A 25,941-nucleotide genomic window follows, 5' to 3' on the forward strand; every position below is an offset into this window, starting at 1 on the left:
CCTTTTTTCTCCTATCATGAGGTCCAAAACATTCAAATTCACACTTATTTGGCTAGTCACTACAATATATAAAACCAGTCCTCAGGATTGCAATGCTCTTTGAGAAGAACAAGTATGAAAGCTGCAAGTTTGAAGGCAATTCTCTGCTGCTCAGTAGATAAAACAAAAATGACAGCTATAACACACAGGGAGATCCAGAGCAATGAAAATGCAGAGATAAGTATCAGACCCCATTCCTCCTCGGCATTTGCTGCTCTGAACATTCACTGAGATTAGATCCTTTTAGAGAACACCATAAATTGCAACGTGTAGGCACAAGGGGGTGACTTCAGCCTGGAATGAAGGCACAGACAAGTTTCCCAGCTCTTACAAGTTTAAAGTTAAATGGTACTTTTGCAAGGGGTTTTGGCTGAGCATTAGAATGACAGGAGGGCAGAGAATCTGCAGCCTGCCTTGCACTGACTGACAATGGAAAAAAAAAGCTAACAAACTAAAAAGGCCTTCCAGTTCAGCGTCTGCTCTACAGACTGGCACGCACACGTCTATTCTGTTTATTATCTCTATTATCTTGTTAGCTGCACAGAAGCATGGAGCTTTTTTCTTCTCCAACACACTTATAAATGCCCTGTGATGAAGACTTCACCCCCACCTGGAACATCTGCAAGTTGAAATTCATGCCCAAGCAGCTTAGGTACCTACTATAACGCAAATTCTTAAAACTGAAGCTCTGACAGCAGTGAAAATGGGAAGTACAACACTACACCTCTGACCAGACACATATATGCATGTTCATACGAGTCCTAATTTGGTCTGCCTCCATGTTAACATTGATGATGATAACTAAAGTTTCGACAACCAGGACAAGATTCTGGTTTTTACATCAGTAGAATGGATCCTTCATGGTTTTCTTAATTTTTCATTCAAATCAATAATTGGAAAAGTATAAATTTTCGAAGCAATGAGACTTGATAACAGAATGTCATAGCATACAGAAAAGCTTCTTAGGATATTCTTTAACTTAGTAATTACTTGTTGGCTATAAAGGGTAATTTAATGGTGTGGGAAATCCGTATCACTAGAACACTAAATTCAGTTTAACATTAAAATACCAAAACCCAGCACAAATATCAAAGATCTGATGAACAGGTGCATTTCAAACAGCAAAAATCTAGTTGCAGCTAACAAAAAATCACCACCACCACCCCCTGAAATACAGATGCTAGGAACAAGTCGTTTAGGGGAATTTTAAAAAGCTAGTTTCATTTCATCCATATTTTTTCAAGCGAGAGAGGGAGCGAGAGACAGAGAGAGAAAGAGAGAACAGCTAATGAGAACAGGCTTTCCATGTTTCCCAGGAAGCAGCCCTGCTTAACAGTTCTGTTCTGTGAATTTAAGAGAGTCAGCAGTGGCAAATTTGTTTTTAATATTCAATCTTTCAAGCTTTGCAAGCTACTTGGCCAATGGCTCTTTCTATTCCAATGTTTGTTGGTCCCTTATTTACACACACATTACATCCGGAGAGCCTTTGAATATAATTTCACGTGGATTAAGGGAAGAACATTTGCTTCTGCTAATCAGGACATCTGGTTGTTTTTGTAACTCACAGACATCTGCATTAGGCAGTTTGACTTCCCCATTCCTCATAACAAGGTTAGAGCTTAAAGAAGCCTCAAGGACCTCTAGCTGAATTTTATTATTTGCATTTCTTCACAGCCAGGTCTGTTTTGGAATTTTCTTTCCTAAATAGCACAAATTGATCAGCACCTTCACAGGTATACACATGTTTTTATAGCTAGCACTTTCTATGCATGATTTTATAGCGTACATCTTGTACTCCAAAATTTTATGTAGTTTAGAGCCATCTATATGTTTTTAAGGAACAGAAAGCACACATTCCCAAAAAAGCATGGCTGAAAACATCCAATTAACCTTACAATACACATAATATGGGTATACTTTCAAATATTCAAGCAGATCACCTATGTAAGACTGGTGTCAGGACTTGTTCTGAATCTTATCTCTGTGCCTTGGTTTGCCTCTTCCTACTGATTTACCCTTGTACATCAGCTCCTCACATTGAACAAAACAATATTCTTCCCTTTGTATTCTTCAGGGCAACATCAGTAATTTCTCCCATCTTTTAAATTCATGTTAAAATTCCTTTATAACAGTTTCAGCTGGGGTTAAATTTTTCTGCCAGACTGCTGAATTGTGCCACACATACTTCAGGAAGAAGGATTTTGCATGCAACAGAAGACTTTCAGAAAAGAACTGAATCAATCCAGGCCTGGCTCTCACTTCTTTGTTGCTTTCATTTTGCTACATTCCTTCCACAAAAATTCATTTTCAACACTCATCCCAGAGTGTAAAAGTACTAAAGTTTGAAATTATACACTCTTATTCACAATTCACAGCACTCTTCCCTCCCATGCTTATGAATTGTAGGCTTTTATCAGTGATTTTTTATGCTAGAATAAGATGTTTTCTTGATTTCTTTCCCCTACATGTAGGGTGGAGGGGGGGGGACAGCACAAAGCCAGCTTTTACAGGCTTGGAATATAAGCCAACATTCAAAATACATGTCAAAAACGTATTTCTAGTACTAACAAGAGTTAGCAAGAGCCAACGGATCCAGGGAGAGTTTTAAAAAACTTTTTATTTATTAAAATTCTCTAGATACAGCTTAACTTTCTTTGTACAATATTTATTACAGCTTCATCTGCATAGGAGCTGCAATTGCTCTCAGAAATTGGTTGTAAAAGTGTCTAGTTTTGCTGCAGATTTCATGTCCTTGATGCCCAAAAGATAGGCTGGAAGTGAACCCCCACAGCCCCGTGTCTACAGAGCAGGTATTTGTTTATTGCAGTTGATGGTGAGGGGGATTTCTCCACCTAACTCACCCACCTTTGTGCACTGCTGTGCTGTACTTACACAGTAACTATTGCTTCGTGTCACTGTGTCACTAGAACACCATCACACAGGTGCCAGAACTAACTTACATCCTACGAGCTCATGGTTATTAGACAGTTCTGCACTGTGCTTGCGCCGCCCCAGCTCGGGGAGGTCGGGGGCCTTTGATGAAGGCTTCCAAAGTCTTCTTCACATCTGAACTTTTCAACTTTGTCTTTGGAGCAAGCACAGTTACAGTGTTTCTGGTCTGTCTGGTCCTAACTGGCCTAAATTCTTTGTTTTGTAGCTAACTGGCTTTGCACTTGCCAATTTTTCATTAGTACTACACTTACCTGTCTAAAGCTATCCACCCAGCAAGTATTTATCTTCTTTTTTGTCTATTCAGCATTAAGCAACTAGTTAACCATATGCTAGCCATTACATTGTATCAAAAGTTATATCAGGTTATATAGGTATAAAAGTTATAATTCAGGTTATATGGGTATAAAAATATATGATTCAGATTATATAGGTAGCAGGTTATACAGATATATAAAAAGTCAAGATTTAGGTTATATTGATATCAGGTTATATAGATATATCAGGTTATATTGATATCTTGTAACTCAAGCTATATGAGCACCTTGTAACTTTGATCTAAGTTATATAGGCATCATCCTTCCTCAAGCACTATTTTATAACTTTTAAAACTATTTCTCTTGAAGAACCAATGCCATCTCACTGGACTGACTATAAAACCCCTTCCCCTCTCATTCCTGGTCATCACCTACACTTATTATTATAATTTCCTTTTTCAAAACCTCTCATTCTGAGCTTTCCTGTCAAACAGACAAAATACCTCCAGTTGTCATTATATCCCCTCCTCAGAGCGTGTGTCATTCTCACTCTCAAACACCTAAATCAACCACCCCATCTTCATCTCACTGTACTGTTATATGCTTTATGTGTTGTTTTTTCCTTTCTATTTTTTATTGCAGGAAAGGCGAAAACGAGACATAAAACAAAGGTATGAACCACGAGTTGTCTGTCCAAAGTAAAAATGACAGCATAGGGGAACAAAACTTGTTAACTTTTTAGGCACAGTTTCTCCCCTAAAGCAGCTCACTTGTTAAGAAATGGCTATTCAGTGATCTCACTGCAGTGTCAGACTGATGGGAATTCACAGCACACTGTCTACACCACCAAATGTGGAGGTACTCAGCTTTCTCTTAGACACTGTGAGCCAGGTGACCCTGCAGCCAAAACTACCTGGTTCTCAACCTGGAGCAGGATCAAAGTACCTATGGAGTCACCATGGAGCAGCTTGGATGACACAGCTCCACCTCCCCAATGTGCCTCACAGTAGTAATTAGTCCATACAGTCAGGCTTCAGTGCTTTTTCCAGCTTCCAAAGCTATATTTATTACAAGAAGCATCAATCACACCACTGGACTATGAGGCAAATTTAGTTAGCTTCCAATACAGAGTGTGTTTACGTCCATACAGTGCTGTTGAAAAACCTCACTGCAGACATGAAAGAAAGGTGTGATTGTTCAATCACATTAAGCAAAAAAACCCAAAACTTTCTAATAAAAGAATCAAAAGTTACAGATTAGGCACTGCACATTATAATGTTTGGCCAGCAATCACTGCAGCCTTTGAACAGCTGCTACCCAAGAAATAAACCCCTGGGTTCTCCTGACTTGGCTAGAGCAAATTTAAGTGTGGCAACACAACAGCCCCTCCTGCAACATTTTAATTTAACAGCTCACTACTAGATTCTACCACTATAAAATAATTCCAACTCTACAACACCATTTTCTTTAACTAGAAAAGGAGTTACAAAGTATTATTTTAAATTTCATTGCGCTGGGTAAGAAAAAAAGAGTTGGACATGCTTTGGAGACCATTGAACAGGGTGAGTAGCCAAGCAACCAAAGAAAGAAAGATAAAGACGTACATAGGTTCTCACCTTCAGATACCTTGGGGCTGGCAAACACTTTGTTCCTATAGGAAATGATACAGCTCTAGACCACTGCCTACTCGAGATCCCGTAGTTGCAGCTTTTTTGCTACAACATGAATGGCTTATTAAACCTACAGCATATCTGTTTTATTTAACTTCTTGGTGGAAAGGGGCCAGAAAAACAAAATGTACTTAAATGCTGATTTTTTTTTTCCAGGCTGAATGCCTTTCATCCAGTAAGACATTCAAAGCAGTGACCCAGCAAATGGATTGAAAAAGCAATCTTCCGTCTCAGTGCCACATTATCATTCCTATTCAGTATTCTCGGTGAGATATCTCAATCAGCTGGATGTGTGTGTAAGTGACAGCGCAGCCCATTGCTGGGTTAATTAAACATTTGACTTTAACACCCTCCCCATCATTAAGCAAATAAAAACAGATAATTCAAACTGCACTTCATCCACGGGGTACACAACATACATGTCAAAATTAAGAGAGTCCAAGGCCCTCGGGGAGTTCTACTCGGGGAGGTAATCAGTTTAAATCTTATCTGGTTTATCAATTATTCTATTGATTAAAGCAGGGTGATTATACAAAACTCCCTCTTGCCACATGGGATACATGTAAGCAGAGCAGGACAACACACAGAGGCTCAAAAACGATTTAAAGAAAATACAGACAGATGAATAACAGTCTATTAGTACAAGCCAGCAATCCATAGCTGGAAAACCTGGTACTTCTTCAAAGCTAGCGAATTAAGTCCTTCCAAATTAGAGTAGCAATCCTTTTAGCTCATCTGCTCTAAAATCACATCTGCATGTTGAAAGGACATTTCTTCATTTTAAACAGGTAATTTTTTTGCCTGAAATATGTTTTATTGATACAGTCCCAGAACATAACAAAGACACCAAACACCAGTAACTCCAGACTTTTAAAAGGCATCATACTTATCTCTCAGTGACTGAAAAAGTGGATGGAAAGGGCATTCTCTCTATTTTCACTGTCCCACATACATACATGGCAAAGCCAAAAGTAGAATGTTACATTTTAACAATTTAAGTGTGACTGATAACTCAGACAAAAAAAGAATGTGCTGTGGAGTTGTGGAGGTTTTTTGCTTTTGCAACCCTCCGAAGTGAGATATCAGCAGTTGTGGGAGCTGCCACTGCCATGTACTCCTCGTTTTCAACAAGCCCTCACAGAAAATCCCACCACAGTGGTCCTTCTCTCAACGCTCTTGCACACAGACACACTACACAAAGCAATTCCAGTTACTTCTCCTTTTTTTTCGTTTCCAGCTGAAGACCTTTTTCTCCTCATGTGTCTGTTTGTGTCCTGAGTTTATAATCATAGTCCCATCTCCACCATCTTTCAGTAATATTATGTTTCAAATTTCATCTTATCCTAAACTGGACTGTACAAGACCTTGCCCTACATACACAAAACAGGAACCTTTTAAAAACCAAACACTACAGGCTACTGTAAACAACAAAGAATTTATTTCCAAAAGTTCCCTCAAAGCAATAATTAGTAGCAAAAGAAAGCTCAGCTTTAAACCAGGGCCTTTTTTTCCCCCTACAGTATCTCTCATGATCTGCTTCATAATGGTCATACTGGTAGCATCAATTAATCATCTAATCACATCTCAGCTCTTAACCAGCACACAGGGTATGAACCACAGCAGTGAAAACACAAACAAGCCAGAGAGCCCCACCACCTCACCAGCCAGTGCTGTTGGAGTTGCAGTCACAGGAATTTTAAGCAACAAGGACAGCTAAAAAGCAGGCCTGAGGTGTGTTCTTGCCCTTCACCTTCAGGAGGGGATTTTGTGCCGCTCCACACTGGCATTGTGTGTGCATCCAACCATACTTCAGCCTCCTCTTTGTGGATCTCTTTTCTTCTTTGGAAGCAAACTAGAAGCCTGCATTAGCATGCTGTATTTTGCTTTCACCACTAGAAATACTGAGGGTGCTATTTGTAATTGTATTCTTTTAAGAGGTTTGTTCTCTGCAGCTGTTTTCTGCTTGCAGTGTATTTTGTGTAATCAGCACATCATCATAAATACATTGGCTGTTCCCCCGAGGGAAGCTGTCACTGTTTAATTTACAGAACAACCTGGCCAATGTGAATTCTAACACTACAGCACTATGGCAAGAAGTTACCACACTCGGAAAAACAGGTTTCTATGAATTTTTATATCAAGAGCTGGTCCCAGGACAATTTAGTTTCTAGAAATAGATTGATTTTAAAAGCACTTTATACACTGGATGGAATAGATTCTTTCCCATTTACAGCCTCTTAAGGCAGCACCCAATTCTCTCTCACATTATTTTAAAGGTGACAATCTCACCACGACCATCTTCACTTCTCACTTTTACCAAAAGAAGGAACTGGATATGTGTGTTATCCTACACACCAATTTTGTGTGTGTTTGGGTTTTTTTAATGAACAACCGCCACAACATCAACATGTTCAGTTTGTCTTCATTTGCACTAGGGAAAGTGATGCAAGGTCAAATGTTATTACCTACATCAAAGGGTTGCTGCACAGTTTATTACTCTGAAGATGTGATAGAAGAGCAAGGTATATTCCTGAAAGAGTAGAAGTGCATGCAGCTTTATTGGCTGAATGAAGAGTTGCTTCCTTTGTTCACTGGATATATGGTTATATTTTGAGAGAATAAATCACAAGGATTTTTTGTAGAAGGTAGGCAAAAAGATGGTTGATCTTGCTATATACAGACAATTTAGAAAATTCCACAATGGTACAAAATTATATTGGTAGTCACTTAAGAATTAGACATGAGCCCTAAATAAATATTTGGGTATGATCAATGAGTTACTTGGATATTTCATTCACAATGGCTACTAGAAGCAGTCTACCTGACTACTTAGAAAGGGAGCCAAGAAGACTGACAACCTGATATTTTTTTATACTTATACACACACATACACATATATTTAAATACAGAAATATATAAATAAAATGCTAGAGAGAAACAACTATAAACATAAATAAAATCTGAAAACCAGAATTTGCGAAGTATAAGCTTCTTTGGGAATTCTCCTCAAAAAGCAACAAAAACCTGTTTAATCTATTTAACAAAAAACCTGCATTTTGGGGGGCAGCTGGTTGTTAAATAACTTTAGCAGCAATTTTGCCAATTCTTAATGGTAATTAGAAGCCCTGTTTAACATCACCAGACACAGGGCAAGTACATAAACAACATAAAAAAGAATCATGCATATCACAGAGTACTGGTTGTGTATTTTCACAAGGAGAGTTTAATTTTACTTAGTTTGCAGAGTATTCTAGCAAATTATTTTTATTTCAAATCTAACAAAACGTAAGAAACCATTAAAGCAAAACAAATACCATCTTGTCTCTGATATGGTTTATGTTTATGGGAATGACCTACCAAACACATATAAAACTGAGTGAAAATAGCTGAGATTTTATGGAAAAGTGAGTCATCTGGTTATCCATAGAGGAAAGAATACAGGAAAGAGAATATCTGAGTATTTTTACACGCTACGTAAGTAATAGCCAACAGAAAGCAGAGGAAATAAGAAGAAATCTACCTGACACAGTGTAGCCAAGTACTTCTTCAAGCTATGAATTTTAAGATTTAGCAAGTGCATTTCTACTGACAGTGTTTGGGTTGATTCCCTGAAATTTTGCATGTGTTCACCTTATTTCAAAGAAGAAATATTTCATTTTCTTCTCCTTAGACAGAATTATTCAGAACTATCCCTGCACATTTCCTAAGAGTGACTGAATTCTAACATTGCTTAAATTTTGATGCGAGTAAGAAAGTATTTTATGACTTCTCCAAATTTGTTGTAAAATTCCGTATTTGCATTTTTAATTTGAAATTATTGGTGTTATCTCTTTGCCAGATGCACACAAATAGGTACAGCTTGATCTTGTGCCACCGGCTCCCTCTGAAGTCCGTGGAGCCATCAAATCCAAAGTGATAATGGGGCGACTTACAGGGACAAGGCTGGATCTAAGCGCACTGGACCATCTATGAGTGGTGCGGGGGGCTCGGAGCGGGTACCCTCAGAGCCTCCTTTCTCCGCAGGAAGGGACAAAGATGCGGGCTTTGGAGCAGCACGGAAAGCGGCTGAAATGCTGCTGGAGCAGCGAGCCCGCGGCTGCAGTTCCGGGCGCGGCCGGGGGAGCGCAGCACAGCCCGCGCCATGGCCCGGGCCCGCCCCGCGCCGCGCCCGCGCCGCCGCCTTCTAATTCAATTAGCGCAGCCTGCAACTCCAGAAAAGAGTAATTCAATTAGTGCATTGTGCGGCTTCACAATACCTCCAAGCAGATGTTCGCAATCCTGAGGAACCGGAGCTAGCTTTAGAGATACCTGTATGCCTCCAACGCGGCGCTGCATATGCCGTTTGTCACTACGGCTTTACACACCTTCCTGACTCCTAACGAGGGAGGAAGGAAAACTCGCATGAGTTTGGTTTCATTTTTAAACCCAACAGTCAAACTGGTGCTGGTGTGCTAGAAACCCTGCCCTCACCTCAGCGGGAAAAGCGCATTAGTAGTAACCAGACCATCACCACCGAGGCTGAAGGAGGGGGAGGCCTTGGAGCTACGATGCAGTTTAAATTAATCATTGTGCTGGACACACTGAGGTGGTATTTCTCAGTGAGAGACACTGTCACACTTCTTGATACTCAGATGAAAGAGCTAATAAAAGCACCTGGAACTTCTGAGGATCAATATGAGTGCAGAACAAATGACAATTTCTGTTACTAAATGTAATTACTCAATGTAATTAGAAATTAGTGATGTGCTACAAAAAACAACTAAACCCATCCCACTGATCCACAAAGAAAGATTTCTTACTAGTCCCCTTCATTTCTCTGCCATCTGAAAGGAGGAAAATATCTCTTGCTGTTGCTACTACCCCAGAGCTAAGATCTTGCAGCACACCCTGGGCAACTCCCTGAGCTTGCTGGGCTCCCCAGCATCACCCAGCCTCTGCACAGGTTACACCACCAGCCAGACTACATCACCAGATATAAAGAGGGATAAATCCTGAATATGTTTAAGAAAGCTCTTCTGTAGTCACTGGGCACTTTATTTAAAGAAATCTAGAGCCAGGCTAACCATCATGGTCTTCCTACAGTGAAGCTCCCAAAAGTCTGAGCTACAAATGGGGCTGGAGTCAAACACAAAAATGCAATTTGGCTTCATTTCTGCTCCTTTTTTTATCATCTCTCATGCCTTTATAATTGCTCCTGCCAGGTGGTAAAAGAGAAAAAACAGAAAAGACTGCTGCTGAACACCTCCAACAAGAAACTTTGCTGAAAAAACCAGGTGTCACATTGTGGCAGTTCAATATTTCATAGCCAATACAAGGAATGTGCAACAGCACTGCAACTTTAAATCTTTGCCTCCTGTGTCAGTCTATCTCCTCTCATTGTAATGCCAAAGGGAACAGCAATCAGAGTGGAGATGTTCAACGTGATAGAGGTCAGGACACCAGTGGATCAACGTACCAGAAACACGACCTTGTTTATTTTTTTCCCCAGTATTATTGTTTACAGGGTGCTTTGCTCATGTACCTTGTGGTTCTTAGCTAAAAGATGAAATTACAGCCCAGGATGAAGCGCTCAGGCACACATCCAATTTGTGTTTCCATCTCAGAAAACAAAAAGCTTCTGAGGCCCTCGGGCTGCCATTCAAACTTGGAGAGGCTGACATTTTTAACAGCATGAACCAGAGACTGGCAGAGGAATGATCTAATGCATTTCTGACTTGTCAATCAAAGATCTCACCTCTGCTGTCTTGTAAACAGTTGGGGGCCACCTAACTACATTCACAAGCAGGGCAGAGCCTGCTGCCAGCCAGGGGGGTGCTGCAGCCACATGCTCTGGCTATTAGTCACCAAAATTAGGATTCTGCTTCAGAGGTGCACTGTAAACAGCCCCCGGGCAGGCTTCACACAGCCACTGGCAGAGCGAGAGGGGTGAATACAAAGCAGCCTTACTGTCTCCATGCTGATGGAGGCTATGACTGGACACCCCATATCTTTCCCAATTAGAGACAGAACTAGGCACACCAGCAAACACTGACTCCAAAGCCAAACAATTTCCTTCAAATGTATTTCTCACAAACACATTTCTGAGCATGCAGTTTGCCCACCCCAAGACTCTAGCTCTAACCTCCTGTATAACCAGAAATGATGTACTACTGCTCACATTTACACTGTATTTCCAGCAATAAAACGTCAACTTCTAACACAAAAGTGCATGAACAGGCTGAAGGAAATTTAGAGACACAACTGTTTCTACAAATACACTGACAATGCTTCTTTGACAAATATTCTGCTTTGTAACACAAAAAATATAAACATTAGGAAAAAATAATGTAAAAATAATTTGAAGAATAAGTTCATGCCTGTCTCACAGGGACAAGAAACTTCAATCACTGCATACCTTTAACATCTTTTGCATTTTTGCCTTTCTGCAAAAATAATTTCAGTCCACAGAGGTCACATCCATATTGCACAGCCTCAAACTCTTTTGCTTCAATTTGCCTAGCACAGTACACTCACACCTTCCTCCCCAGGACAGAGATGTCAGACCAGACCGAGGAAGTCTCACACACATGCTCACTTCTGCAAAACCAAGCAGAAGCTCGTCCCCTTCACCTGACAAACCCTGAGGTGTAGTTCTTCATGGCCAAGATCTTCAGGTGAAACAAAATGCAGATTTCTGACATTCTACAGAGAGACACTTGTGTATTCAACAAGATGCTGCTACTACCACCATAAAAGTTAATCCCCCTCTTCGATTACTAGAGCCTGTTACAGAAATAAAAGTTTCAGATTTGGCAAAATAAAGCTGAGAAGACAACTCTCTTCTTTTCCACCCGTGCCTCAGCTCCAGACAAAGCTAGTAAAAGCCTGACTCTTGTCCCAGGAAGTTTACAATCTAAACAGGAGCTGGTATTTGTGTTGGCTGTGAATTAGGTAAAAAGGAAGAGGAGGACTGCTCTCTGAGATTATGGTGATACATAATGTCTTTGGCAAGAGTTTCAAATTCCTCTTCAAGCCTCCTCATTTAAACAACAGCCTACAGAAATTAATTCAAGAAAATATGTCGGTCTTCTGCAAACCTGGAAGGATTAATACAATCATTCCCTTGGCATACTTAATAGGTGTAATTGTAAATTTGAATTTTCAAAGAGCTTCAATTATGAAAAGCAACATAAATATAGCCTTGTGAGCATGCATGGAAAAATATTTTAACAGGGAAAGTAATTATCTTCACATGGAAAATGTAATGAAGACAGACACCTGTTGGCACATCTGGAAACTTCCAAAGCATAAATTTCTAGGAAAAAAGAGTATATTCTGCATAATTTATTTTTTATTATTAGGATAATCTACATGCAACCTAATTTTCAGTTGCTTTGCAGATTAACAGTACCGTAAAATCTGGCATCTGAGACACTGAAAATGGAATAGCTGGCCTTTTTCTCCTGTTAAAATACCCTCTTTGACTTGACCACTTCCGGTGCCTTACAGGAGTTCATGTTCCAATTTGCTGCCATCTTCTATCACAACTGCTATGGAATTGTTACACAGTAGGCTATCAGTTGCAAAAATAAGAGATAAAAGATCTTTGAGATAAAAGATTTTTAAAAAACTGTTTCTAGCTCCTTATTCCCCTACTCATGGGTTTAGTCTGAAAGCCTTTCCCACTGCAGGATGATTGCCTAAAAACAGGGCTGAGGAACCAGAAGATCCTGTTTCCACCTGTCTCCAATAATAAAAACACAAAGAAGAAAAATGAATTTACTTGACATATTAACAGAATAATCTCTAAATCAACTACCTGCCAATGCTTCCCATGAGGAGTCAGCAAGACTTTAACTGAGCTATTCAAAAAGAGCATCTTTCCACATATCTGTCTCAGCATCTGAAGGCAGGCATGTAAATAACTAGACAAATTCAGCAGTGACTAAGTAGCCTTCCAGATGGCATCTTCTCTTTTGCCACAAGCAAAGAACATTGATATGCTTCTCCAGTTACTTCAAGCTTGCTACGGAATAAAGAAAGTAACTTAATATGAGAAAATTCACTGGGCTACAAGAAAGTCTTTAATGCTTTCCTGAAGATTTGATACAAAAAAAAAAAAAGCATTAAAGAATGATGAAATACTGCAACATCACTGCTTCAAGCAGGTTCCAAACCACTCCATTCTGCACTGGAAAATGCAGAAGCCATGCCTCAGAGGGGAGTTTTCTTCAAACCATGCAAGTTAATGAGGATCAATCAGAGCCCATTGAAAAAATGGACTGAAATGTGGATGACTCAGTGCTGCAGAAGCTGTTGCTGGCAATGTGGTTTCTCCCTCAACTGGCAGTAAATGTGTTCCTCAACAGAGCAGTCAGAGTTCAGTGAAGAGTACCAGTTTACCATTTCAGATGGCAAGTAGGACATACCTCCCCAATTCCCATACTCACTAAATATACATAGAAATGTCTCTCAAAATCTGCAGAAATGCGAATGTCAGTCCTACCAGTATCCCAACAGAACAATTGGTTGTGCAGCTGACTCATTTGACCCTAAATATCAATGCACTGCATTAGCAGAACAGTGATTGTTCATATCTACCATTAGTAAGGACACCTTCTTAAGCTGCAATAAATTAATTTCTCTTTCCCTTTTTAATATATGCCTATTTTAAGTAATCAAAAATAATTCAAGTAGAAAGGAACAAGTCTTAATTTGAGTCTATAAATTACTTTCCTTATACTGCTAAGCTTAAGGAGATTTGAGATACATTCAACAGCCAAAAACTCAGAAATTAAGCCCATATGATTCAGTCAAATTATGCAAATCAGGATTAGGAGTTTAAACTCTGTCTGTTGTCTCTAGAGTCCTCTTAGACTAACAAAAAGTCGTGTTTCCCCCTCCCCCACAGAAAGCTCCACTAAATGCTTGGTTCAGCAAAGGAGGCCTGGCAGGACACCTTCCAGAGTCCATCAGTGCTACTGCTGTGTCAGCAAAAAGAATTGCACCAAAACGATGCAAGACACTTAAGCCTCCTCTGGGACCAAGAGGATTATTTCCACAGCACTGTCCTAACTCTGGGAGCAAGAAGTAAAACTTAAAATAATCTTAGCATGCTTTCCTTTAGAGTCGCATAATTAACTTACCCCAAAACAAGTGAAAATTTCAGAAGAATTCTGGCCTATTCCTTCTGTCTGGTTTTGAACGATGCTGGTAAATAAAACTCTCTGCCACAGGTTAGGCCAGCAGAAGCATAATCTAGCAGCATAAACCTCAAAGTAAATGTTCATGCTACAATAAGCTCAAATAAACATGTTCTCTGCAGAGATACTCCTTAAGTCCCTCAGTCACTGCAGTTTATAAAACACCTCGGAGTTTCCAATGTGAATATAACATCTCTGGAGCACAGTCTCTGCTGTTATGTCCACATGTCATCAAAAATGCCTGCAATGATCAGGAGAGCCTTGTCTAGGTTTCTGGATGCTCACCCAGCGCCTGTCTTACTCTCTACCCATGGGAGAATGTCTGCATTTTTAAAAATTCACTGGTCACCCAAAGGGTCTGAACAAACTGATTTGGCAAAAAACTGACTCATGACAGAGAAAAGCCTGAATCTAACAAATTCAGAGATCAAAGGGAAAAAAAAGGTTTCCTTTATTTGCCTTTTGACTGACAGCTTACTTGGACAATAATTTTCTGTAGTCAAAATGTCCAGACTCCTATTAACAAAGCTGAGGTAAAGAATTTCTGGCATCAATTATCATCATGGCAATGAACTCACCCTCTCAGTCCTTTAAGTGGCACACAGAAAATTTAGATAGGAGGGGAACAGCAAATAGCCAGAATAGCCAGATTGGAGACGGTGTGATGGATGCTGTTTGCCAGATATAATTAAGTGGTATCTTTTTGGCACAATTTAAAACCAATGAAAAAGATGATGGTATCAAGCCAACTTAGATAAAATAATTATATCAAGGTAAATGGAAATGTCTCAGCTGCCCTGAATCTGCAGAAGATGGGTTAAAATACCAGAGATCAGAATGACAGAAGAGAGGCATAGAGTATGAACCAGAATAAACAGAGGTCAAGCAGGCAAGTAAAGGAGATGCACACGCACACAGATGGAGAGAAAAGGAGCGGGGAGAGACAGAAAGTACCTGGAAAGCTGGGAGTGCGCCAGTCCCTGGGTTATACAGGCATCGCAGCGAGGGCATGCTGTCCGCCAGGCTGGAGCAGCCCAGCCACAGAGATCTGGGCATAGAGCACTGCAGAGAAAGGACAACTATGAGATGGGGCTGTATGAGACAGGATGGCACAGATTACAGGAACTTTTAAGGCTTAGCCAAATGGCATCAACACAACTGCCCTTTAAGAGAGCACTAACTGCATCTTTTCCTTGAGAGAAGCTTTACAGATGGCATAGTAGCAAAAAAAAAAAGGCACTATGGATCAAGAAAGTAAATTTTGATTAATATTGCACAACAGTGTGTTGAGTTTTCCCAGTAATAGAAAGTTTCTTTCCAATTAATCAGACCTCTTCTCCATCCACAGCAATGCTCCAGGCAGAACACAAGCAAGTAATATTGCAAGGAAAGCAGAAAAGTAAATGACAATTTTAAGTGTAATACTTGCAGGGAAAGAAAAGGTTTGTGTTTTGTCTGTAAATGGGATAAAAGGCAAAACCTATGATCCAAGGTGAACAGGAAGTTTGTGACACTTTATAAGAGTTGCATGTTTCTGCTTGCCTTATTTGTTAAATAAAATATAATTTTTATAATAAATTGATTCAGTTCCTACAAACAGAAATACAAAAAAGGAGCCAAAGCAGCCAATCAAGGAAAATACTAGCCATTTTGATAGTTAAAGCCACTACCCCTTGAAATAGAGAGCTGCTTATTCATTTTACACCACTACTATTAAATTTAGGGATGCATTATGACTGCAATTGCTTTTACCAGACACAGAGTTTTTGATGAAATAAGCACTACTGCATTTGTCTAATTACTGGCAAGGCAGGAAAAAACAAATGCATTTTAAATTGGCAGATAGCCATGAAAACTGAAGGATGTGATAGATTAGCTGCTAGAGATTTTAAATCCTCATACTCTTCTTTTTTGCAATCCTGTCCCTGCTTTTTTTTTTTTTTTTTTTAAATAGAGGGGGAGGGGATGGGAGAAATTTGAGTAGAAAGGGCAGCTGGAATGGGTATGAAATGACAGCTGCCTTCTGAGCCTCCGTTTCTTCCTGCTCTTGAGAGGGCTAGAAAACCTTGCGCAATCTTGCACTAAATGAGTATGTAAGAGCAACATAACCCATCTCTGAATGACGAGAAAGGTGATCACCAACATCCATAATCTGGTCCTGTGCAGACAGACACAGAGATTAACCTTGTCTGTCACCACATTCTTCCCTGTACTTTGTTGCAATTTACACTGCTGTTCCAGAAATAGTATTTAAAGACTTCTGGGGAATATAACCTATAGAAACATGCTCAACAGAAATTTATGATACCTTAAAATACATTCCTCACTTCATTTTCATTAAAAAAAACCCAAACAACTCTTCCCTTTACAAAGATATTGAAACTCAAGAATTTGAGTACATCATAGTACTACATATCACATGAACTTGCTACTTGTATGTAATGCCCCTCCTGAAGCCAAAAAAATTACAGCCATAGTATTGTAACAAGCTACAAAAGTGAGCCATACTTCCTTGTCCACCATTCTAATCTCCCAAACACTCCCACATATAAAAACCTTCCAAATGCCAGCAATCTTTTCTTTGCAATGTAATATGTATCACTACAGCTACTGAGAGCTGTTGCGACAATAACTTTTTTTTTAAAAAAAAATACATTAAGTGGACATCCATGGTTAAGCATTTCACCAATTTTATTTATTTAAATCAAAGTTGCTTATTATTCTCCAAGAACGTCACAGTAACAGGAGATTCACTACATGGCGGCTCTGATGATGCAGAGCAAATTCACTAGGTGAGGATCAGCAGCTTATCATTATCCATCCCAGGATTCATAACATAATACAAAATAAATATGGGATGATTTTTTTTTCATACAGAGTTATCCAAGACTTGCAGCTACCATTTATTCCATATTCTCAAGCTTTCCCATCCCTTGGGCTGCCTCAAGTTTTCGTACTGTGACAATGAACTCAAAGAACTGGTTGCCATTAAAACTGACTGACAATATAAAAAAAGAAGTTACTTTAAATATTTGTACTGACTGAAGCATGGAAAGGTACAGAGGCAGGAAAAATGAGGAGCACTCTGTCAGTGGAAAGGCAAGCTTAAGTTGACTCAAGGTTTACGTGAGATTACAGCTCAAGTCAGTCATTACAATCTGCAGGCAGGGCACTCTATTGTGCCAGGGAACTTACAGGGCAATGAAATATCTTCCTCTAAAATTGCCACAATAACAAAGGAAAACACTGAAGGGCTATTCTGCAGAGCTCTCTGTCCAACAGAGGATATCATTCCTCACCCATGCACTCCTGCCACTTAGTATTGTTCCGGAGTTAGGACATAAAAAACTACCAATACCTTAGATGACTTCTGAATTTGTTTCAGTATATAACAAAATCTAGTGGTACAGTTTGTTACTATCTTAAAAATATAAGCGTGAAGCTGCACAGTGTGGAAGGAAATGTCATTCCCATTCTTGCCTTTTACCTACTGAAGGAAACAGAGACGCTAAATTACTGTTGGTGACTGAAAGAGGCTTACTCACAAGCCTGAACAAAAGGCCCCAGGTGCTTCAATGGAAACAGCTTGTGTGTAAATCAGATGAGTGACCCACCAGAACAACTTCATTTAGAGCCTGATCTCTGAAGAATCTCAACAGCCTCTATCCCCATGCACTGAGCAAGCCACGTGTCAAACACTCACTTTTGTACTGTCAGCTCCACAAACAAGGGACTGGCCTCAATGTTCATGACTTGAAAGCTGACTGAAAAAATCCTCTCCTGAACTCAAGTCAATCTACATCGATTCATCAAAACAAGGATACAGAAGCACAGTGCTTGGACTAGAGCCAAATGGGAATGCTGGTACTGCTTGCTAAGTACTGGGCCAGGATGCAGCAATCTCTTTGCTTTCCTAACTCCCAACTGCATTCATACCTCGTACGTCTGCACAACTTTCAGACCCAGAGACGCAAAGCTTTTTATTTAGAAAAGCTAAGCATCTTTAATACACATTGAGTGGCATAAAATAGGGAATTATTTGATGAAAAACCCAATTTCTTTTTCCAATTGATTTTAAAATCCCACTCCCTGAACTCTGAAATGTATTTTCCCACTAAATAAACACAGGGAGCACAGTTTGAAACAGCATCCTCCTTGTGACAGAGGCTGGTTCCAGCTGCTCCACTGGTGATTAAAATGGGTTTGCCTTACTTTGAATTAAAACAGGCTAGAAGCATTGACAGCCTCTGCCTGAGCTGAGTGGACAGTAACCATTAGCTGAAGGGAAGATGTATTTTAACCTATTCAATTATTCTTGTAATTATATTGCAAGAACATTTTTTGACTACATCAGATGTTCTGCCTCTAATAGTCTACCCTCTCTTCCAATTATCTGATGTCCTAAAGACAAATTTCAATACACACTCAATGGCTAAATTTTTGCCAGTGCTAAAAATTGGTTATTTACTTTATTTGCTACTGCATTACAAGATTATACATTACCATTTCAGACTGGGTTTTTCTTATCAAATTTGTTCTCTTCTAGTCCTTCAGCAAATACAATATACTAGGGGTAACTAACACAGTTTTAGTAAATTGTGTTACAGGTCAGAAATATATCACCTTGTCCTGTAAAACTAAGTGGCTCTACACAGGGAAAAATAAAGTTCTTGAACTACTACAGTGCACAGGTATGAAAGCATAAACTGCCTATGCTGAGCTCACTGTAAAACAAGAATGACCAAAAGAAAATCAAACAATAGTTGAAGGATATTTTCTTCACAGAAACTTCAGAGAAATTAATTAGACAGAATTAATAGTAGTACAGAATTACTGTCTCAAACTGTGGCACATTTTAAAACAGTGAGGCATTACCTACTAACCCTGTATGCACCCTGTACTGAACTTTGTGATAACCTGTGCATTTAAAACACCTTTGATTTACAGGCAGCCTAACATACATTTGTACATCTTCACAAGTTAGTGACAAAGCCAAAGAGGAAACCAAATTTTCTCCCCAAGGGCTGGTGTTTGGTGTGCTGTACATAAGATTAATTTCAGATGCTAACCACATCTATTGCAGACTTTCCCTAGTTCAGAATTGTTTCCCTTCTAGTACAAAATTCAGCATCTTATACAGGTGAACCGTAAAGATAAACCAGTAACAATTTCTAACTCTTACAAAAACCAAGACATGAGGGGAAAAGAGGCCATTGAAATTCTACCAGCCAAAGTGGAGCAGATAAAACACACAGGATGCTCTGAAGGGTATTAGAAGTATGTAAACCAGATGTGAGCCTGATATGAGGAGACAGATCACCACTTCAGAAAGCAAAATGGGATGGCTGGCAAGAACAATTCTCCCTGAAAGTCTCTTTCACACTACTGTTTCCTGCATGCTCTATAAAACTTAATTCTCAGGAAGCGTGCCTAAGGAATTTTAATCCTTTATCAAACACATGCTCAGATCCTACTGGGATTCCTAATATTCAGAATTATTTTTATCATACACCACAAAAAATGGGAGAACAAACCTCAATACCTTTCAATCTCACTCAGTTCCTCTTATACTTTTTTTGGCCACATACTTAACTAAGCCAATGCCAAAAATATAACATACATCACTTTCACATTGTGTTCGGTCTGCACTATTCTTGTCACCACAGAATGCAACACATTGCATGAAACATATCAGATAAGGCAGCTGCTATTTACATTACAAATGTTGGTCTCATGAAACTTAACAACAATTCCAGAAATTTACTTCTGGCTAAAAAATTATGTTGGATCCTTTTCCTGGTCCACTTTTCATTCTTTTAACATCTCACATACACATAAAAATGAAAAGGTATCTCTTATTTTTCCCTCTACTGTTCTGAGAGGTATTTTCTGATTAAATATATATAAGTATTAAAAAAATACTCCCAGTGCATCCTCTATAATTTTGCAATTAAAAAACCTGCCATATATATTTCATTTTTTACCTTTGGTAGCTCTTCTTATCTGAAAAAAATAGTATATAACAGAACTTCTAAAGAGCTGTCAAAACAGAATGAGAATATTCTTTCATTATTTATTTCAGTTGATTTTGTGGGGCTTGTTTTTTTTTTTCTTTTCCCCCATCCCAAAAATGGATGCAAGGCATTCTAAATACATAATTACATGAGAGAGCCACACAGCTTTCAGAGAAGCCATTCAAGTGAATTGTGTAAATAATATGCCTTTAAAAACCCTAACATATGAATACAGATTTACCAGTTATGAAGTAGTTATATACCTGAGAGACAAGAATATGCATTTAAAAAAAATTCTGCCCAATTATGAACTTACCAAAGAGACCAGCATGTCTCAGAGCAAATTAATACTTTCATAACTTTTGGAGAAAGTTTTTTGCCTGTTTTCATTTGAAAATAAGAAAAACATTAAAAGCTGTAAGTCTTAATTAAGACAAAAAAAACAAAAGTGAAAAGCCATACAGTTAAAATGTGTACCTCCTTGCATCCCAGACCAGTTTTCCACACTTGTAACTAGGTAATTCTGACTTTGTCACTGGCAGTTTTTCTTGAAAGTCTTTCCACAGTAAGGAAATTAATTTACAAAAATAAAGAGGCAGCTGTAGTAATGCTTGGAGTGTGACCATGAGAAGGATCTCTCAGGGCTCAGCCAGCCCACCAACAGTTCTAACTGCACATACTGCACCCGAATCGTGAAGGGCCAAGACGCAGTTGCTGTAACAACCAGTGCTTTGCACAATTCCTCACCTTCTACTTTGTTCAGACACCTTGGTCACATTTCCACGAGCATGTATGGGTATGATTCAAAGTGGTTTGTGCTCTGCTTTGCTATAACAAAGCTCAGCTACCTCATTAAAGACCCTTGGACCATTTTTCACTATCTGCAAATCAAGCAAACCAACATTTCGCTTTGGGAAAGCTGAGCGTATTTTTCTGGCACAACCAGGGTCTGATTTCCAAACAATTAGGTCTCACAAATCAGAGGCTGAAACATGCTACTAGATTCAATTACAACACTCTTCCTAGATTCCAAATGTAGGTAATACTGGACTTCTTACCCTGGTACAGATCACTGACTTCAGTGCAGTTCTCCCCTTCACCCTCAGGGTGTTACCACATCCTGCCAGCTTTGCTGTGCACACAGAACTCCAACTGCTGTAAACTTCTTTTTCCTTCAGCCACCCACTTTGCGTGTAATTGCTCAGTAAATTTTCCTTAACATACGTATTATGCAAACTCTTCTCTAATCTTCTGGTAACTCCCTAGCTAACAGTAACTTTTTACAAGATATTCCAGTTCACTAGCTGCTTTTAAATATCAAAGATAAGACACATGAAAAAGGATTTACGTATTCAGGTTATCCGAATAATAACTTACCTGAGTGGGATCTGGGAGGATCAAATCACAGCTTTTAGGTAAATGTTTGTGAAGAAATGTTTTCCCCAAGAGTGGTTACTGGAGTTCAACCTCTGTGATTTCAAGTCCACAGAAATGACATGTCCCAGCAAGGGGCCAACTTCCATCTATAAGGTGTACAAGATCCTCATTTGCCAAGGGCTTGAGGGAACTTGTATGGATCACACCTGAACTCGACAGTACTAATGTTTTCATCCTTATAGCTCTTCAGTGCATGAAACTGATAAATCTAAACCAGTGCAGCTGCAGTGCTTTAAGATTTAGGTGCCATACCCTTCTTTAAGGAGTAAAAGAGACTCGTGCGTGATTCTTTAAACAACACCAAACTTACAAAGAGCAATCTCACCAAGGTCTAAAGCATGAAACTATGTGAAGGCTCAAAATGGAGATTTTACAAGACCAAGTGCACTTGGCTCTTTGGTAAGCAAGAAAACACAGTTGCTACTAAGCTCCATTATGTCTGATTATATTAGAAATATCTTCCAAACTCAATGATTCATTAATTGTGTCTAAAGCCTGATCACAAACAATTCCTCATGAGTTTGGCCCGAGTAACACAGCACACTAAGGAATGTGTTGAAACCTCTTCATCTTGGAACATTTATAGAATTTCTCTCTATTTTCATGACACAAACTGCAGAGAAAAAACCTACATTGGTGGAGATATGAAACGGAAGTTTCATTAGATTTTTCTCTCATCTCTAGCTTTATTTAATTCCATAAAATCTCTCAGAGTTATTGTTATGCACCTACCACACAAAAGTGTTTCAAGGATAACTGATATGCCTGCATAGCACTTTGAGGACATAATGTACTATATGAGTGCCAAGTATTAATAAATGAACTGCAGAAAGAAATCTTATTTCAACTTTCCACCCAAGGAGTTACTATCTGAATGTTAAAAAGCATATGGATCCACTGAAAATAGATGTTTTAGAAGTTAAGGAAAGGATGCTAAATGACAAAATTACAAAACCAAAATATATCCAGAATAATTTCATTTTTCTCTCAGCAAAGTGCAATTCTAGCAGAAGAATCTTGGTTTCACCACAGTCCTGGTTTTTACACTCTCTTTTCCAGCTGACTTGACTGAAGTGCAGACCATTAATATCTGAAGTGCCTTGTTTTGATTATGCTGGCCTTTGCTGGTACCAGTCTAGTTAAGGTATCACCAAGAATTTCCAGCATAAAACACATTTACAGGTTTATAACTTGGCTTTAAAAATTCTACTACAAAAAGACAGTGGGAGGCAGAAAGGCTCAGATGAGTGCATTACATTACATATCCTACGTGATGCATACTTGCTCACAATGCTATGAAAAAGGGAGGCATTAGCTTTAACTCTGAATTTCCATGTTTCAGAAGCCACCTAAAAATGATACTTTTACTTCCCCATTTATGTAATCAAAATAAGGTTTTGTAAGTGTTTTACCTAATTAGCTTAACTTGCCCGGTTTCATAGTTTGGCTTAAATTATACCAAGTGTCCATATAAAATAGGAATTAAAATGTCATGTCTATTGTCTGTATTTATACACAAACATTCCCTCCCTTTCTCCCTTCAGAAGTCAATTGTGACTTGTCTCCAAAGGGGCAGCATCTAGGTGATGGGATGTTACAGACTGCTAGCAAGTCAAAAGCTTCAACAAAGATCAAGGCTGAATAAACCAACTGTATTTTCTACAAAAAGACAAACATCTAAACAGGAAAGAGCTATAGTAAAGAGAACAATGCAGGTTACTTATAATGCCAGTCTTAAAAGCAACATGTATTTCTGGCCATTGGTATTGTATTTCCTCTAGCCCACATAAGAACACAATACAACTCTGCATTACAGCACAGCAACATTAAATATAAAACCTGCCATTAAAGGGCAGAGGGTAATGACTTCAGTGTGGGCAACCCATACTCAGGTAGTGTTCAACTATTATCTCCAGTTTAAGAAGGCTGAAAATATGCAAATGCAGCCAGCACTGGTTTTAGATAAAATTGTCAGTTTTATGGATATTTATAGTATGTGTCCAGTCTTGCAGAACTCCATCTTCCTCCACCTCATCTGTAATATAAACTGCTTTTAGTCCACGTTAATACAATGTGTTACTGGGATACTTCTCACATCCTGTGTAAGTCAGGCAACAGATCAATACTCAGCCATGCTGAGGAAAAAAAAAAATCATTAAGTTAGGACCCTGTAAAAAATACAGACAACAGGAGAATAAATCTGATGCACAGCCCCCATTCCATCTGGATGCATATTTAGATTATGCTTTTACATATATCAAAAGTGGCTTTCTTTTCAAGATATAGTTGTAAGGAATCCTACAGGTAGTACCTTTGATAGATATCCTATACCAAACCAAACTCACCTTAAAAAAATTTAACCTCTCTGCTTCTCATGAAAGCTCTTCCCAGCCTTTAAATCAACTGCCTTACCGTTACACTTCCTGTGGTGAAATCACAGCACAAAATTGGCATAGCAAAGCTATTTCCACAACAGTATCTGCTGATGACAAGCACAGGTTTTTAACTTTTCCTTGGATCAAGGAGTATGAAGATTAAGATAGACATTAGAACTAATATCAATAAACTAAAAATCAAAGGGAAAGCATGCTTACAAAAAATATATCTTTCAAAAAGTGCAAGTTCTTCTATTATTTGAGTCTGCCTAGTGTAAAGCCTCCTTGGAAATTTTACTGTGCATTTTAGGTTTTTTACCCCCTTGGTACTTTTCAGAGTCCAAAAAGCTTATATCCCCCTGCATCACGGCAATGGTAATAGAAGGCTGCTCTGTTTGCCTCAGAAGTAAAAGGAAAACAGAACAGCCACACAATCCTCTTCCTATTGTTCTCCCAACCCACATAAGAAACAGAAACTGATGCCATGCCCCGTAGGTCAACAAACTTGAGCTCTGTGAGACAATAATTGCAGAGTTGAGATTCCTCTGAGACACCTTGCCTCCGGCTCAGCAAAGTTTAAATCAAGAAAACATAAGCTTCAGTGTCCCAACTGACCTTCACTGGAGTGGACTTGAGGAGAGAGAGAGAAGCGGTCTCTTGGAAAGAAGCTCCAAAGCACACTTCACCCCTGCAGCACATCACTCATTCAAAGAAATGGCTTGCAAATATAAGATTTGATACCCATCTTCTAATAGGTGATCAAGCTCTGCTCAGTTTCACAGAAGTCAGTAAGTTGACAGCAGTAAGTAGTCTGCACAAGCAAGTTACTACCTACTGCTTCTAAGATACTGAACAAGACTGGAGACCATCAAAACCATCCTGTTAGCACCTTCAGTGAAACTCTCACATTTGAAGGGGATTTTCTGATGCAGCTTTTCATTCTCACACTCTGCTCAAGTGACTTGGCTCTTTGTTTATGTTGGGCTCACAGTACCACCTTGAAGATCCCTTCACCACCACGTTTTGTCATTTCACAACTGCAGTTGCCATGACAACAGGATGCAGCTTATCTGTGCTGTTTTCATATTTCCAGTTTTTGTTGCCATAACAACACATTCTGGCTTTCTACAGAAACAGCAACTTTAAGCCATGTATTCTCAAGGACACAGGATTCATCATATATGTTGATCAGAGAAGAGATCTGTACAGGCCATTTGTAAATTAAGCTGTTTTTTCTGAAGGGGGATTTTTCACTCACAAAAGTGAAAAGCTGACAGCAGTTGCTAGAGGCAGACTGCTGAGACATCTAAAGCCTGGCCTTTAATAATAGCCAGAGTAATATAGCACTAGGCCACTTCCGAGTGGGGACTCCCCACAGTGTCAGACTGTGTCAAACTGCACAATTGTTATGTGATGTGAGTAAGTGTCCATACTTGATTCACCCAGGCAGATCTGAATTAGATGCTAGATGCAATTCTCCTGAGTTTTAACCCAATGCCCTCCCCATTATTACCAGCATCACCACCACAAAGCTTTGTGTTTGAAGGCCCATTTTAATTCTGTAATTCAAGCTGTTGTTGTAGATCTGTTTTCAGACTCTGACCCTCTTCGCTTCCAGGTGACTGCATTTTGAACTTTTATTTACAGGAAGTGCACATTCATCAGACTGGTGAGAAAATGTTATACAAACACAGCATGCATAAACACAAAACAGTGATGGCTATGAGGGGTATCAGCTAACATGGCACTGTAACTTCATTACACCCTCATTTATGTACTTCACTAATGAGACAAGCACAGGTGTCTAACACGGTCCCTCACATGAGATGAATAACAATAATACAGTCCAACCTGCTTTAGCCATGCTTGGTATCCAGAAGATATAAGCTGAAATCCATCTTTTGGCATGTGTATTCGGGGCTAGGAGAGAATAGACATAAAGAGAGACCTCCTTTTACACTGGGACCTAGCTAACCTAAGTCTAAATTCTGGAGCACTTTAAACAATGCAGATTTTTT

General features: G+C 39.2%; 1 protein-coding gene across 12 annotated transcripts in view; it reads right to left on the bottom strand.

The window, feature by feature from the left end:
- The window catches only part of BTRC (beta-transducin repeat containing E3 ubiquitin protein ligase), a 119,989-nt gene that overhangs the window by 77,556 nt on the left and 16,492 nt on the right, over nt 1-25,941 (bottom strand). For 4 of the 12 annotated variants that reach the window (XM_039708791.1, XM_039708790.1, XM_039708787.1 and 1 more), the window contains 2 exons: nt 25,775-25,843; nt 15,052-15,159 (listed from right to left, as the gene is read on the bottom strand). The exons of 2 other annotated variants lie outside the window; for them this stretch is intronic. In XM_039708791.1, coding sequence (XP_039564725.1) covers nt 15,052-15,159; nt 25,775-25,843 — 177 coding nt within the window. The remainder of the gene's footprint in view (nt 1-15,051; nt 15,160-25,774; nt 25,844-25,941) is intronic. 6 more of the 12 variants (XM_039708798.1, XM_039708795.1, XM_039708794.1 and 3 more) reach the window with 2 other exon arrangements.

This window comes from Passer montanus, unplaced genomic scaffold (genome assembly GCF_014805655.1).
Source record: "Passer montanus isolate IOZ18808 unplaced genomic scaffold, ASM1480565v1 scaffold21, whole genome shotgun sequence".
In the NCBI taxonomy this organism is placed as follows: Eukaryota; Metazoa; Chordata; class Aves; order Passeriformes; family Passeridae; genus Passer; species Passer montanus.